Consider the following 17149-nt stretch of genomic DNA (forward strand, 5'->3'; position numbering starts at 1 on the left):
GCGAAAAGGCTTGTAGCTTGGTAACCTAGTCAGGTATTAGCCGAGCAGAAGGTCAAGTCGGATTTTTACCTAAACGGTACACTAGTCGGATTTTTACCGACTTGACCTTGAAAAATTTGGAGTCACTAGTTGGTATTTGAACGACTAGATATAGTCGGTATTTGAACGACTAGATATGGTCGGTATTTGGACGACTAGTGATTTTCACCTGTGCTTTAAATTTAAGTAAATTTTTGGCGTTACTAGTCGGTATTGGGACGATTAAGTGCATTGCCACATTCGCATGATCAAATGGGAAGTACAGGAAAGTAGTTAATGCAACAAGACATATGAGCAATGAAAAAGAAGCTAATTCTTGAAATATCGACAGGAAATTCATCATTGGAAAATTTCCCTTGTTCGCTATGTAAACCGGTTTTTGGCCGACTTTGAGGTCCCTTCTTTAATCGGTAATTGGCCGAGTGGTTCTCCTCAAATTAATTTTAACTTGAAAAAATTTTCCTTTCTTTTGAATCGGTATTTGGCCGAGTGGTTTTCTTCAAATTAAGTTTCACTTGGAAAACTTTTCCTTCTTTAGTCGGTATTTGGACGACTATATATTTTCATATGCACTTTATATTTAATTAAATTTTTGGCGCTACTAGTCGGTATTTGGACGACTAGATATTTTCATATTCTTGTTAGATAAATAAATCTTTGGTGTTACCTAATCGGTATTCGAACGACTAGAAGGTTTCGTATTTGGTACTTGGACGACTAAATGTTTTCAAAAAGTGCTCCAAACTTGGTTAAAATTTTTGGTGTTATTAGTCGGGAGAGTTAGATCGGATTTTGGGCGACTTGTTCTCAACTCGGCCGGAATCCGCTTTGACTCTACTTATTTCTGATATGGTTCGTAAGAGCCAAGCCAGAAGCCCTCTCGCCTTATAGACTCAGGGCTGGAAGGCAAGTGTACCGTCTAGGTAAAAATCCGACTAGTGTACCGTTTAGGTAAAAATCCGACTTGACCTTCTGCTCGGCTAATACCTGACTAGGTTACCAAGCTACAAGCCTTTTCGCCTTATAGGCTCAAGGCTGGAAGACAAGTGTACCGTCCCGGTCAGAATCCGATCCAACCCATCTACATGGGTGCACTCGGTTAGAATCCGATCTGTCTGCTCTGCAGGAGTAACTCGGCCAAAATCCGATTTAACTCTCCCACATAGATACTGTTCCGATATCAGGGATAAAATCCCATCTTTAATGACAAGATATTCTCCAAATATTAACGGTTAAGGAAATCCCTTGATCCTCGGGGCCCAAGTAGCCCATGAACGACGTACCATAAAACCCAAAACCCTAGAGATGAGAGGGCAGATTACACTTTTCGAATGCTCTGGCTTTGCGGCTTGATCTAGGAAAAACCCTAGCGCATCCCGTGACCGGAACATTTTGGCGCCCACCGTGGGGCTACGATAAAACTCTTCCTACGCCCCAAGTCACAAAAAAAAAACCTACACTCTACTACGGCGAGAGGCGGCACATCCAACCACGACCCACAACACCCTACCATGGAGGAGATGATAGCGTTGATCAATGGCTTGAGAGAGGAGAGCGACCTTGAGAGAGAGAAGGAGAGGAAGTTTCCCGCACAAAAACAGAGTGGGTACTGTGTTTTAATCGGTGTGAAGTCGTTCACCGTTGGATCGCGCTGATTTTTGGACTGTAGGTTCCAGAAGTGTGGTTATTCATTCTGACCGTTCGGATTATTAATCGGAGGCCTGGTTTGGGAGAAAAAAACTTCGTATCAGTAGGTGAAAGTGTTCTAGCGCAAAACAGGACTGGTACTGTGTTTTAATCGGTGTGAAGTCGTTCACCGTTGGATCGCGCTGATTTTTTGACTGTAGGTTCCAGAAGTGTGGTTCTTCATTCTGACCGTTCGGATTATTAACCGGAGGCCTGGTTTGGGAGAAAAAAACTTCGTATCAGTAGGTGAAAGTGTTCTAACGCAAAACAGGACTGGTACTGTGTTTTAATCGGTGTGAAGTCGTTCACCGTTGGATCGGGCTGATTTTTGGACTATAGGTTCGGGAAGTGAGGTTCTTCATTCTGACCGTTCGGATCGTCAATCTAAGGTCCGGTTTGTCAAAGAACAGCTTCGTATCAGCAGTTGGAACCGTTTGACGGGAAACAGGATCCTAGTCAACATCTAATGGACTTTCGTGCCCAGATGTTAATTCGTGGAGGAAGCATGGGAGTCTGCTGCGAGGGTTTTATGCTACAAAGGTTTTTTAACGAGGTAACATCAAATAATAAAAATCATTATTTTCAAATTATTTTCAAATTGATTCTGACTTGTAGGCAAACTCGTGATTGTCGGCAAAAGTCCGGCTGGGCGAGTATAAATAACTCGAAGAACTCGTGATTGTCGGCAACAGTCCGGCTGGGCGAGTATAAATAACTCGTTTTGTGAAAAAACTCGACCTTGATCGGTTAGATTCCGACTTGGCGAGTACTCGTGATTGTCGGCAACAGTCCGGCTGGGCGAGTATAAATAACTCGTTTTGTGAAAAAACTCGACCTTGATCGGTTAGATTCCGACTTGGCGAGTACTCGTGATTGTCGGCAACAGTCTGGCTGGGCGAGTATAAATAACTCGTTTTGTGAAAAAACTCGACCTTGATCGGTTAGATTCCGACTTGGCGAGTACTCGTGATTGTCGGCAACAGTCCGGCTGGGCGAGTATAAATAACTCGTTTTGTGAAAAAACTCGACCTTGATCGGTTAAATTCCGACTTGGCGAGTACTCGTGATTGTCGGCAACAGTCCGGCTGGGCGAGTATAAATAACTCGTTTTGTGAAAAAACTCGACCTTGATCGGTTAGATTCCGACTTGGCGAGTACTCGTGATTGTCGGCAACAGTCCGGCTGGGCGAGTATAAATAACTCGTTTTGTGAAAAAACTCGACCTTGATCGGTTAGATTCCAACATGGCGAGTACTCGTGATTGTCGGCAACAGTCCGGCTGGGCGAGTATAAATAACTCGTTTTGTGAAAAAACTCGACCTTGATCGGTTAGATTCCGACTTGGCGAGTACTCGTGATTGTCGGCAACAGTCCGGCTGGGCGAGTATAAATAACTCGTTTTGTGAAAAAACTCAACCTTGATCGGTTAGATTCCGACTTGGCGAGTAATCGTGATTGTCGGCAACAGTCCGGCTGGGCGAGTATAAATAACTCGTTTTGTGAAAAAACTCGACCTTGATCGGTTAGATTCCGACTTGGCGAGTATAAATAACCCAGAACGGGTAGTTCAAATGAATCAGTGACAACAACGAATCAGGGCTTAATTGTAGGTTCAAATTACCACGACTACGGCTCAAAGTTTCTATAACACGAACTGCTTTAGAAGTACTCCTAATTTGAAAATACTGATCGACCACCGATTGCAAATCATCTCAATCCACAGGCGGAGACTCGCAATTCGCTTCAGTTTCCACAAGATCAAGCTAAACATCAATCTTGGCCCCCTCACATGATTAGGGTGGTATATCGGAACTGGTAGTTCAATCAATACATTCAGAGTGATTCTCACAAGATGATTCTCATATCTTTCCTACTTCAGAGGTACCACAAGTTCCTTACTTAGTTCAGTTTCTGATGTTACCAGTCGGTATTTTAACAACTAGATATGGTCGGTATTCGGGCGATTAGTTATTTTTCAACTGTTGCAAAACTTGGTGAAAAATTTGGAGTCACTAGTTGGTATTTGAACGACTAGATATGGTCGGTATTTGAACGACTAGATATGGTCGGTATTTGGACGACTAGTGATTTTCACCTGTGTTTTAAATTTAAGTAAATTTTTGGAGTTACTAGACGGTATTGGGACGACTAGACGGACTAGATATGGTCGGTATTTGGACGACTAGTGATTTTCACCTGTGCTTTAAATTTAAGTAAATTTTTGGCGTTACTAGTCGGTATTGGGACGATTAAGTGCATTGCCACATTCGCATGATCAAATGGGAAGTACAGGAAAGTAGTTAATGCAACAAGACATATGAGCAATGAAAAAGAAGCTAATTCTTGAAATATCGACAGGAAATTCATCATTGGAAAATTTCCCTTGTTCGCTATGTAAACCGGTTTTTGGCCGACTTTGAGGTCCCTTCTTTAATCGGTAATTGGCAGAGTGGTTCTCCTCAAATTAATTTTAACTTGGAAAAATTTTCCTTTCTTTTGAATCGGTATTTGGCCGAGTGGTTTTCTTCAAATTAAGTTTCACTTGGAAAACTTTTCCTTCTTTAGTCGGTATTTGGACGACTATATATTTTCATATGCACTTTATATTTAATTAAATTTTTGGCGCTACTAGTCGGTATTTGGACGACTAGATATTTTCATATTCTTGTTAGATAAATAAATCTTTGGTGTTACCTAATCGGTATTCGAACGACTAGAAGGTTTCGTATTTGGTACTTGGACGACTAAATGTTTTCAAAAAGTGCTCCAAACTTGGTTAAAATTTTTGGTGTTATTAGTCGGGAGAGTTAGATCGGATTTTGGGCGACTTGTTCTCAACTCGGCCGGAATCCGCTTTGACTCTACTTATTTCTGATATGGTTCGTAAGAGCCAAGCCAGAAGCCCTCTCGCCTTATAGACTCAGGGCTGGAAGGCAAGTGTACCGTCTAGGTAAAAATCCGACTAGTGTACCATTTAGGTAAAAATCTGACTTGACCTTCTGCTCGGCTAATACCTGACTAGGTTACCAAGCTACAAGCCTTTTCGCCTTATAGGCTCAAGGCTGGAAGGCAAGTGTACCGTCCCGGTCAGAATCCGATCCAACCCATCTACATGGGTGCACTCGGTTAGAATCCGATCTGTCTGCTCTGCAGGAGTAACTCGGCCAAAATCCGATCTAACTCTCCCACATAGATACTGTTCCGATATCAGGGATAAAATCCCATCTTTAATGACAAGATATTCTCCAAATATTAACGGTTAAGGAAATCCCTTGATCCTCGGGGCCCAAGTAGCCCATGAACGACGTACCATAAAACCCAAAACCCTAGAGATGAGAGGGCAGATTACACTTTTCGAATGCTCTGGCTTTGCGGCTTGATCTAGGAAAAACCCTAGCGCATCCCGTGACCGGAACAAGTATAAAAAACATATAACACAAAATTGAAGCATAACCTCCTTAATCCTCCACTTAGTCTAAATTAACTATTGAATTGGATTTCTAGTCTAAACCCAAACTTAACTATCAGAACATACTCAGACAACAACATTTATTTATTTTAAAACTCCAATTAATTAAACTAATAAAATAAATTCTAATTAAATGACTATATTATTTTCATTTAAAATAAAGGATATTAAACTCCATATTGAAATATATATATATATATATATATATATATATATATATATATATATATATATATGTGTGTGTGTGTGTGTGTGTGTGTGTGTGTGTCATATAGTGACACATTACCAAAAATTTGTCATATAGTGACACACACCCTATAATTTATACATATCACTAAAAATTACTTTTATCTACACAATAATTATAATATATGTTGGTATATTATTAAAAAGTGTGAGTATAAACTATAGTGACACGCAAAATATGTTGTTAAATCTCATTTAAACAATACTAAAATTGTGTGTAACTATATGTTGTTAAATTTCATTTTTTTTTCTTTTTTTTTCTTCCTCTTTCATTTCTATTTTCTCAGTAGAATATTATAAAATAAAATAAAAACTCTTCCTTAATTTTAAAAATATTGTAGTCTTAATTTTAAAAAAAATAATTTTTATTGTCTACACTTATTTTTTTTCACTCATTTTTAGTCTTTAAAGTTTAAGATATATTTTTTTTAATTTTTATACTTACAAATTTTTAACCTGCAAAGTTATTTTTTCAACATTGTCTCTTTCATATTGATATGATAGAGGTATTGATTTAACTGTGTATCTAATATCAAATTTATTTTACTAAAATCATTTTAAATTAAATTTCTTGACCCTTCATATCTCTTTTATGTCTTCACTTATGATGGTCATTATTAAGATATTCTTTTTTTACTATCACAAAATTGAAAATCTCTATCATGCTAACATAAAATAAACAATGTTATAAAAAATTAACAATAGGTATTAAAAAAATTTAAAAATTGTAAATATAAAAACTAAAATATCTATATTGTTATAATAATTAAAATAATTAAAAAAATAAATATAAAAATTAAAAAATATATTTTAAATTATGCAGACATTATACAGGTAAAAGTATTTAAATTTTTTTTAATGCTTGTAGGACGTTAGTTCTTTAGAAATAATAGCAAGTATTGTTCCATTTATATATTTTGTAAATGATTTTTTTAAAGTAACTTTATATATATATATATATATATATATATATATATATTAATATAAGCATAATGAATTAATGATTCATAGATTTTGAACCGGTCACGTGGCACAAGAGATGGCGACATCCTATCACTATCATTTTAATTAAACAATAAAAAAAGTTAAAGGGTCCTGAGGGCTGAGAGGATAAGATTGGGAAGTGCAAGCAAAAAGCACACTGAAAGTCTAAACCGGAAACCGGCTACCATCGTCACTTGTACTTGCACAGTTTGCCAGAGTGGTGGCGCCGCTGTTATTATAAAACATTCCAACCAAAACTACCGGCTACCCAGGTAGGCTCCACTTCTTTCTCTATTTAAACTAAAAAACAAAATGAAAAGGTATTGATATCAATTGCAGTGATTGTTGGAAAGAGATGATACTGGTGGCGATCGTGGCGGAAGTGCTGGAGGAGTACACGGCGTTGCTGGCGAGGGTGCTCGAGCAGGTTTTCCGTTCAGCCCCTGTCCCTCGACGGGTTCGTTTTCTCATCCTCCGTACCCTTCCCTTTGTTTCTTCTCGCCCCACCCCTAGGACCATTCTACCCTCTCCCACTTCCTAATTACTTTCACCTTTCTCACTTGTAAATTTCACGCTCCATCCATTTTCTCTCTTCACTTGTTAATGTTTTTTCTTTTTATTTTAAATTTTGACTTTGAGTTGCATGCATTTTCTGGGTTCCATTGCATCCAACGCTGTTCACTCCCATGGCCCATGCTCTACAACCTTCATCCACCTCTTTATTCAATTATTCACTTATCAATGTAAACTCTCTATGGAATCAATGTTATAAAAAGTGTGCTTGAATATATTTCTCTAATGAAATTATACTTTTTTTCTTCTAATTATTGATTAAATAATAATAAACACAATACGGATCCTAAATCGTCTATTTCTTAATTTAATGTTCGGTGGCATTATTCTGTGGGTGTATCTATATAGATAAAGATTTGTAGGCTTCTAGCTGTAGCTATTGAAAATATCTTTAGTTACAATTATCAAAAAAAATATCTTTAGTTACTAGGATTTATTTTTCGTAGAACTGATGACTAAGAAGTTTGATTCTCGGTAGGATCGGTGAACTGTCGCGATATGGAAAATTTTATACTTCAATATATTGTGCATTAATCGTTATCATCTATTTTCAAAGTAAATGATGTGGTAATATAAGATTCGGCACTGTGAATTAAACAATATAGGATTGGATAATAATAAAAATAGCTATTAGCCTATTAGGGTATGTCATTGTCATCCCTCGAGTTCACGAAAAGAAAAAAGAAAAAAAAAAAAAAGGCTTCATTTTTTAAACTATGAGCAACGTTTTATCTGTAAGTATAGTGCAGCTCAATCCATTCTTCTGATGACAGCTATAATATGCGAAGGAGTTAGTCGGATTTGGTTTAAATATATTTTAAATAATTTATTTTTAAATAATAAAAATAATATCAAGATATAATTATTTTAATAAATTCAAGATTCGAAATTGATTGGAAATTGAAATCTTAAAATTTGAAAATGAAATACAGAACAATAATAATTAATTAAATAATTATTGATAATTTTTAAATATTTTTATTAAATAAAATATAAAAATACGAAATGTATTGATTTGATTAGGATTATTAATATCGCATGTTTCGGGAGAGAAAAAGATGTATCGGGAAAGAAAAAAAAAATCAAAAGTCGCCATCATAACAGTGCAATGGAGATGGGTGGGAGTACTCAAAGAAATGTTGCGGACTATTTGGATACTGGATTTCGCAGTTCGCACTCAATCATTTTATGTACGGAAAAATGTGGTTAGATTTTCACGATTATTTATTAAAAAAATAAAAATTGATATGTTAATAATTTTATATTTTTTTTATATCTGTTGAATGTGTTTTAATTGTAATTTTAATAATTACAAGTGTATTTACAGGCTATTTATTAATTAAAAAAAACTATCATAATTTATTTCCTATATTTAAGGCTTTTAACCCGCTGTATTTTTTTATTTTTGTTTAATCAGGTACATAATTTATTTTAAAGAATTGGATTTTAATTTTTGACTAATGATATATATCTTTTTTTTTATAAGTACACCTCCTTTATTTTTTTTAAATTCCTAAAATATTCATAGTTTTATTTATTATTTAATTTTTTAATTTTACATCTTCAACTTTCAATTTACTATTTTTTCTTCAGTTTTCACATGTATCATCTTATCTTCTTCCAATTATTCACTTATTTCAGTTGTTAGTTTTAGTTATTTCAATTTTTACATTATTCTCTTATTTTTCACTTCTTTCACTTTTTCACATGCACCTAAATCATAGAAATGGTAAGCTACAACATTTTAAGTACGTGCAGCTTCCTCAACAGTTTCTATCAAACTAGACACGCATTTCTTCTTTCAACACTTCCTTTCCTTTTACCCCTCCAAAACCTTAACAATAAGTTTAATGTTATGAAAAAAAATATATTTTCACTATTCTGGAGTACTATGTAAATAGTGAAATCAGTGAAAAAACTGAAAGAGGAAGAAAAAAAACAATGTAAAACTAAAAGAATTAAAATTACCTACTAAAATAGATGGGGTGTAGAAAAATTAAGGGGGTGCATGTAAAAATAAGGGAAAGATGTGTGTAAAAAAAGTATTAAATTAAATGTTAGGAGTGTAAAATTAAAAAATTAAAAATAATAAAAATTAAAGATATTTTAAAATTTTAATTTTTTTTAAAGGGGTGTACTTATAAAAAAGAAGGAAAAAAAAGGTGTAGATATCATGGTCCTAATTTTTTTAACTAATAGTTACACCCTACGTGGTGTAAGAAATGTGGAAAAAAAAAGTGAGAAATAATCAAAGATGATAGAGAGAAGGGCCATTTTGCTTATTAAACAAGGAGAGTGGCTTACTGGTTCAACAAGCATGGAGAACCATGGGTGAGAAGTGAGAACAATGATAATCTCCAATAACAAGTTTTTCATACAAGTTCCTTAACTAAGAATAAGTTTTTATTTTTTCACTGTTAGGGTGTAATGACATGACTTTCATGTACAAAACTGGTATCAGGAACGAGTTTGTTTAGCACAAAGGGAAAAAAATGAGATTCTGAAACCCTTTCGATGATATAAAAAAAATTCGAAAAAATATATAGAGTAAATTGTATTTTTTAATTTCTTCATTTTTATCAATTTATAATTTTAATTTTTTTAAAAAAATAAAAATATTTATTTATTTTTTATTTTTATAAATACAAGATATTAATCATATCATTAATTTGATATTCATTAATTATTGAATTTTGAATAACATAGATAAAAATAACACATAAAAAATCTTCCTTTCTGTATATCTTTTGTATATACATAAAAGATCTAGTAATGACATATCAAACATATTTCGTCACTATATATATTTAGTCAATCGATTTTTTAATTTTCCTTTTCGAAGATAATAAATCTTCAACACAGAAATACTAGCAATCTTATTAAAATAGAGATACTAACATAATGCTCTAAACTCGCCCTATTTAACAAATTAAAATGTAAAAACATACAGTATAATGATGAATCCTTTTTCTATCGTTACAAAAACTATTAAAAAAAAGGTAAACACTTTTCTTATTTCTTTTGATCCTTCGTAAATCCACACAACCTCTTTTCACAAGAAATTAAAAGAAAATTTGTATGTAATGGAAAATTCGTTAACTTCATTTTATTTTATTGAATTTATATAAAAACTAAACTTTAATATTCTTGAACTAAGTTCAATAACATTTATTGAAAATAATAATCACATTTAATTTAAAGAATATTTTTAAAATAATAGTATTAAATAAGTTCAAATTAGTTAGAATTTGTATATATTTAAGTATAAGAAATTTAGATACTTTTTATTTATATATAAGTTTAAAGATAGTATAGAATAAGAGTAATCCATGTAGTTTTTGGGTTTTACTATCCCTACAAAATTGGATAATAAGGTGAAACATTGTCCCTTCACTTTTATACCTCATTTTGACTTTATCTTTAGACTATGGTTAATGTTGATTTTTTTTCTTTTCAATATACCTCTTCATGTTCATCTTTATTGAACTAGTGTTTATAAATGATAAGTAATCATTTTAGGAGATCTAAAATTGCTAAGACATTATCTTAGAAAGTGAATTTTGGCCTAACAACAATACAAGACTAGTTTGTAAATTGAGAATAGTCCTTTACTTATATACTAACTAGTTTGTCTTATTTTCTAGTCCATATAAAATATGGTTTTTTATTTTTTCAATACTGATTAATTTAAAATAAAACAAAACTTAGGTGCAGTTCATTATGTTGTTGATGTTGTTCTATAATCAGAATTGAGATTTTACCTCAGTGGTATACATTTACATTTAATATAGATCTCACTAATGTACATTTATGTATGTTGTACTAAGCTAAAACTCCAACTCTGATTAAAGAACAATACCAACAGGGATGAAAAATAAATTCGTACTTGTGGGTAATATCTGAATCCATCCCGACTTTGACAAAAAATATCCGGTTTGATCGGGTACAGATAAAACCCAAAATATTAAACTGGGAACAGGGACGGAGACGAGCATCCCCACCCTGGTTTCACTTGCAAGATGAATTATATTTTTGATTTGAGAAAATTTAATTTATTTTGTTATTTCAACTCAACATTGTGTTGTTTATTTGTAACATTACTCAACATTTATGATTATTTAATTTGTAAGATTTTAATTATGTGTAGTTGTTTAATATGTAAGAGTTTAATTATGTGTCGTTATATATTATGATGTGAAACATTTGTGGTTGCTTAATTATTAAGAATTTTTTTGATTAAAATATGATATAGACAAACGACTCAATTATCATTGTAATATAACAAAAAGATCAACTAAAAATATTGTGTGTTTTTTGCAAAAAGAAAATTAATTTTTGACGAGTACGAGTATACCTGATATCTGACAAGGACGAAGATGAGATGAAAATTACATACCTATTAGATATCGAAGACGGGGACGAGGATGAGTTTGAATTGCAAGAATGAGTATCATGAAACTCGTACACGCCTCACCCCATGCCTACCAATACCAACCATACATAAAGAACTATACTCAAGATTTGCCCTTTAAAATAATCTAAATATTTTATTTTTATAAAATCTTAATTACCCTAACTAAAACATTTATTTGTATTGATCACCGTTAATATATTTATTTCAAATATGAACATTTACTTGTTTTAACCGCATAAATTACTACGTTGAAATATTTTTTTATGAATTATAAAAGGAAAATATGTGTATTTCATAGATAAATTTTCGTAAGATAAATCTAACGATATTTCTTATTTGAATTTGTAAAAAAATAATATATATATATATAGAGAGAGGGGGAGAGAGAGAGATAAAGAAAGAGGACGAATCTCCTTGTTCTAAAAGTAAATTTACTTAAACTTATTTTATTCAATAACTTATATTATATACCAAATTTTAAATTTAATCATTGAATTTAAAATTCTTAATGCATAAATTAAGTATGCAATTTTTTAAAAATTTAAAATTTATTTGATACTTTATTTCATTAATTCAAATTAACATGTAAAATATTTTATAATTATCCGTCAATTTGAACATGAGTTATGGGAGCAAGTCATGTTCAAGTGGGAGGATGAGTCCGTTTTAGGAATATGCCGAAGAATAACGATATTACTTGACCTACCTAGTGTAACTATTTTATAATAATTGCTTAATCGATAACCCAAAATATGTTTTTAGTTTTAGATTATTATATATATATATATATATATTTTAAAAAAATTTACATGATAATCCTAGATTATAATATTTTTATTTTCTACCATTAGTTGTTAAACTATAAAATATAAAAATTTGTCGAATCGTTACGATCCTTGTGAATATTCTAAAAGTAAATAAATTCATGAATCAAAGCTGAAAAAAAATCATGAATTGAAAAAATATACATTAAATATTGATTTAAATTTAAATAAGTTCAAAATATACTTTAATTTAAATTAGTTAAAGATACACTCTTAATTTTTTACCTTACATGATTACTTACTATAAATATAACTAATCTAACACCTTCTTTAAATGGAATATTTGATATTTTAAAAAAGACAAATATTAGTAATAATTAGTATTTTCTAAAAAAGATTGGCATTTTATTTATATTCATGTTAATAATTAAAATCCATGATAATTATCAAAACTAAATCCCAAATTTAATTATAAAAAAAAGATACGAACAGAATTTGTTGTATTTTTTCACAAAAACTATTCGTCTGTTGCAACTTTGAAAACTCAACAAGAATTCTCCCCGTTCTCTATTGGTAAAAAATAAAAATAAAAAAGGTTGCATAAATTGTTTGTGGGTGTTCTTGTTGGGAAAATCAAACGTTAACGAAAAAAAATCCAACAAAGTAGAAAGAGGAGAGAGGGTAAGGTAAAGCACATACTACTTGGCAACGAAGCTATATACTTTTTGTTTTTTTACTTTCTGTAAGTCAATAATCTAACACGCTTTTCATGTAACTCTTCGGAGTTCTGATTCTCTTCTATCTGCTTCTGCTGTTTGGTTTCACGCTTCCAAATTGCAAAGTAGAGAGAAGAAAGGATGATGAAGAATCAGAGCAAGCAAGTTACCTCGTTGACCACGACCCGTTTGTCACCACTGGCCAAGCCCTTCACTCTCAACCGCTCTCTCCTTCAACCCTCTTCAAGTTCCCTTTTTGAATGTCACCCTTTTCACGAATCGCCAAAAGAAGGTGACTTTGATGGGTTTGGTGGGGATTTTTCGTTTCCTAGTTACTCATCCTTAGGCCATGGCAAAGGAAGTGATGTTGCTGACTCCACCGTGTTTCACAAAGGTAGTTTTTTTTTTTTTTTTTTTTTATGGTTTGCAAATTTTCTTTTGTTGTATTAGTTTGATTGAATGACTGGGGTGCTTATGTTTGACTCTCGTGCTTTTGTTTTTACTTCTTTGTATATCATTATGTAGATATTGGTATTTGATTGTGCCTTTTTTTGTCTTGTTGGTTACTTGATTTTCAAGCCATTAGATTTGGCTTTTGAGGCCAATATATCATTTAGATGCATTTAATGTTTACGTCACCTTTACAATTGATTTTGCTGTCATACAATTTTTTGAACGTATTAAGCTTTTCACTGCTCAAATGAGAATTACAAGCAGGAAATTTCTCTGTTTTGTTTTTTAGACTTTCAGTTTCTTTCTCCTTTTCATATTCAAAGCGCATTGTAAGACTCTGAGATTTGTGTTTTAAGGTTGCTGACATGCATTTATGTGTATAAAGTTTAACAATTGAGGCATGTGGTTCTATATACTAAAAATGAAATTGCTAAGAAAATCCAGGAATCTTTGTTTCTGTTGAAAATTTTATTTCGGAAAATTCCTAAAGCAACTCTTCAGAACTTCATATTGCAGAGTCTTCTCTAGCCAATTCGATATGTAAGATATTTTCCAAAATTGTCAAAAACATTAAGCTCATGTTGAGATGAATAGGATGTTTTAATATAAAGTACGTCTGAAAATTCTGCTCTTTAATGTTACTTAATATTCTTTGTTTTCGTTCTTTGTTCTCGAGTCAAACAGTAAATTAAGGGACAGTAAACAGTTACTGTTTCCTTGTATTTATTATTACAGTTTACTAACGGATATACATGTCAATTTGCACATTGCAACAACTAACTTGGTATTGTCTTGAATTGAAAATTGTTTTTTCCTGATATGGGTGGAAATATGATTATCAGCTATCCCTTCAACTTATAAGCAAGTCCACCAGGATTAAAACTGTTTTGTAGATTGATTATTCCATGAGTGTGTTAGTGTAGATACATTGGTAACTTGGTAATCCTTTACAATTATAAAGTGAATAAATGTACAATTTCATTTCTGAAGTGATCTTATCTTCGTTGTTCTAGTTACGCTCTTCTTATCTTGAATTATCAGTTTTATAGTGAACCAATAAATTGTTTCAATTAGACTCTGCCAAGGTTATCAAATGCATCTGTGTAGGATTGACATCTAATATTCTGTTCGAATTTTGATTATAGATATTTTTTACAAGTCTTAACTTGATGCTTCATTTACAATTTTATTTAAAGGAAATAGGAAAAATAGCTAAGAAATTATGGAATAATATGTACAGGTAAGAAGGCTGTTGATGGGTTGAATCCCTGTCTAACGGAGTCTAATGGTGTTTTCAAAAATGCAATTGCGGCAGAAGACTTTCTATCAAAATTTAAAGGCACAAAACATGCAGCTGGTGCAACTAGCTCTTTTCCTCTTTCTGATTGCAAGGTTTCCCCACTCAAATTATCAACAAATAATATGGCCTCTGCTGAAAGCACTCCTCAAAACCAGTCTTCCAAGAATTTGGGTGAAAGTGACTCTGACGTGGATTCTCCTTGTTGGAAGGGAACCAAGGCTTTTTATAGAACTCCAATAGAAAATTCAGGATCTATACAAATCAATAATGTTGAGAAAGCAACAGAAAAACATAACAGTTTGAACCCTTTGGCTCCTCAATTCTTTCCTGGTATTGGATATGTTAAGGATGATTTTGGCTCTTCTAACTCCTGTGCGCCTGTAGCTACTAATTTGTTGTCCGGAGAGAACATGCTCTTGCAAACTGTTAGGGCTGAATCCCCGGTAGAACTGAATAAGGGAGTTGAGTTTCAGCCTTCTAGTAACACCTGTGGAAGAGAAAAGGCATTTCATATGCTTAATGATCCAAAAAATAGCTCTGTGGTGGATCCTGTGCTAAATTTGCATTGTATGGTGACACAATCTTCCTCTAAAGAAGATTACTTAATTTCAAAAGGAAAACTTGAAACTGTTGTAGATGTTGATAACCTCGTAAAGGGAACTGAAAATCCCAGGGTTAGTAGTTCAATGATTGATGTTTTCCCTGCAAAGGGTCATTCTCCAATTCCAACTCCGTCAATATTACCTTCTCGGGCTGGTGTTGTTACTGATCTTCTGAAAACATTTGAAGGTGTTTCAAAGTCTTTAATTAAATCTCCAAAACCTGATGTTGGGGAAACGGTCAGTGCAATGCATGTTCTTTCAGAGTTGCTTGTGCAAACATGTATCGATGGAGTTGACTCAAATAACGAATATGGTCATGATGCGATTATGATCCAGCAAATAATAAATAATCTGAATGATTTTAGCACAAAAAGATGTGGCCAAAGGATTTCAACCCTTGATTCAACTCCTGCAGATAATCCATTTTGTCCTGATAGGTCAATGGAGCATCCCAAGGTACGCATGAATCTATTTTATAGCACTTTATGCACGTCAGCTGCCTAATTGGACCTTTTTGTTTATATTTTATGCTCAATCTTTATTGAAAAATGTGTGCATGTTAACATTCCAGGGACTTGAGATGACAAGTATAGGGACCCTTAGTGATCCAAACCAGCTTTATCCACAAGATGATTGTATGGGAAAAAACAGAGTTTTTAAAATGTTCGGTCACGGTGGACAGATATTTTTACCATCTAGCAGTGAAGCCCAGTACAAAGGCAATGAAATTGCACAGGTACCTGTGATGATAGCTAGAACCGAATCAGGCTTTATGTTTTCCAAAAACTGAAAAAGAATGTTTGAATTATTGAAGCTTCAGGTCATTCGGAGAAGTCTAGGGAAAACACTGGATTTTGATAAACAAATGCACCCAGAGACTTTACTGTTTTTGAACTTATGGCTTGATACCGAAGCAGAACGCTGTTATAGGAAATATAGAACTTATCATTGCCTTATGGAAGCTGGTGTGGATTTAAATTGCACTACTGTTGCGGTATTTCCCTCGGCCCTAAAATCTTATAGCAGTCTTCTCTTTGCTATAATAGCTGTTAGCTGATCATAACTCTTACTATATTGAAGAATGTGTTGAAAAAAACATGTCAGAAAGTTTCTTATTAACATTTATCATATTTCTATTCTTAAATGAATATTGCATGGGAATCTTAACACTACCAAATAATCATGTCGTAATTTGCATACTAACCTGGGTGATGTATCAATTATGTACGTATTCTATTTTCAGGAATTGTTGAGCTAGCAATTGGTGGCTTGTAGATTTCAAAGAGACAACTGGGTGCTGTAATCGGAAATTGTAAATATCATACATATTTATTGTCAACTAATTCCGAAATGAGTTTCTCGTTGTACAAACGCAACTGATTCATGTGAATGCAATGTATTGAACTAATTTCGAGAGATTTTATTAATTTGTTTGTACTACGTAAAGAGTTCTATCATGTTACTTAATCTTGTTCTAGTTTGAATTTGGCAGAAATATGCATTGCGAGTCTAACAACGTTCAAATACTCATAATCTTTATTTATGTATTGAATTCTTTTTTGTATCTGCGCTAAGGTTGGTAACTTTTGAATGATCTTCTGAAATATGCAAATAGATGGTAGCTTACTGCTTTGGGGTTCTCTCGATGATCATTGAGTGACCTATATATCAACATTGCATAAGTTGGGGCCATTAGGTAAACGTGGTTAGTATCTATGCATAGATTATTTAAATCACCAAAACAAAATCTATGGCTAGTAAGATAAATGACATACATAATGAATGCTATATAATGGTTGTACTTTGGGTTTGGCTATGATAGAGAACATGATCTGTAGGAATAAGTCTAGGATAGAAACGCTCATTCGGCTAGTTTATTAGCAACTAACTAATCAAATATTAT

General features: G+C 32.8%; 2 protein-coding genes across 5 annotated transcripts; both read left to right on the top strand.

The window, feature by feature from the left end:
* Window positions 1-6538: 6538 nt before the first annotated feature.
* Window positions 6539-7248, top strand: LOC109812733 (uncharacterized). The gene is made up of 2 exons (XM_020376768.3): window positions 6539-6696; window positions 6764-7248. Exon 2 carries the CDS (start codon window positions 6780-6782, stop codon window positions 6963-6965), a length of 186 nt encoding a protein of 61 aa, XP_020232357.1. The 5' UTR covers window positions 6539-6696; window positions 6764-6779; the 3' UTR covers window positions 6966-7248.
* A 5408-nt stretch (window positions 7249-12656) lies between these two features.
* LOC109812731 (uncharacterized) lies at window positions 12657-16686 on the top strand. 4 transcript variants are annotated; one of them, XM_083066044.1, is made up of 6 exons: window positions 12657-12861; window positions 13021-13285; window positions 14585-15702; window positions 15818-15982; window positions 16061-16240; window positions 16490-16686. In XM_083066044.1, exons 2-6 carry the CDS (start codon window positions 13033-13035, stop codon window positions 16502-16504), a joined length of 1731 nt encoding a protein of 576 aa, XP_082922170.1. In that variant the 5' UTR covers window positions 12657-12861; window positions 13021-13032; the 3' UTR covers window positions 16505-16686. The 4 variants fall into 4 exon arrangements, with proteins under 4 accessions (XP_082922170.1, XP_020232355.1, XP_020232356.1 ...); XM_020376766.3 differs by having other exon boundaries at window positions 12659-12861; window positions 12961-13285; XM_020376767.3 differs by lacking the exon at window positions 12657-12861 and having other exon boundaries at window positions 12871-13285; window positions 16067-16240.
* Window positions 16687-17149: the final 463 nt, after the last annotated feature.

The sequence above is a fragment of the Cajanus cajan genome, chromosome 1, assembly GCF_000230855.2.
Source record: "Cajanus cajan strain Asha chromosome 1, NIPB_CcT2T_4, whole genome shotgun sequence".
NCBI classification, from domain to species: domain Eukaryota; kingdom Viridiplantae; phylum Streptophyta; class Magnoliopsida; order Fabales; family Fabaceae; genus Cajanus; species Cajanus cajan.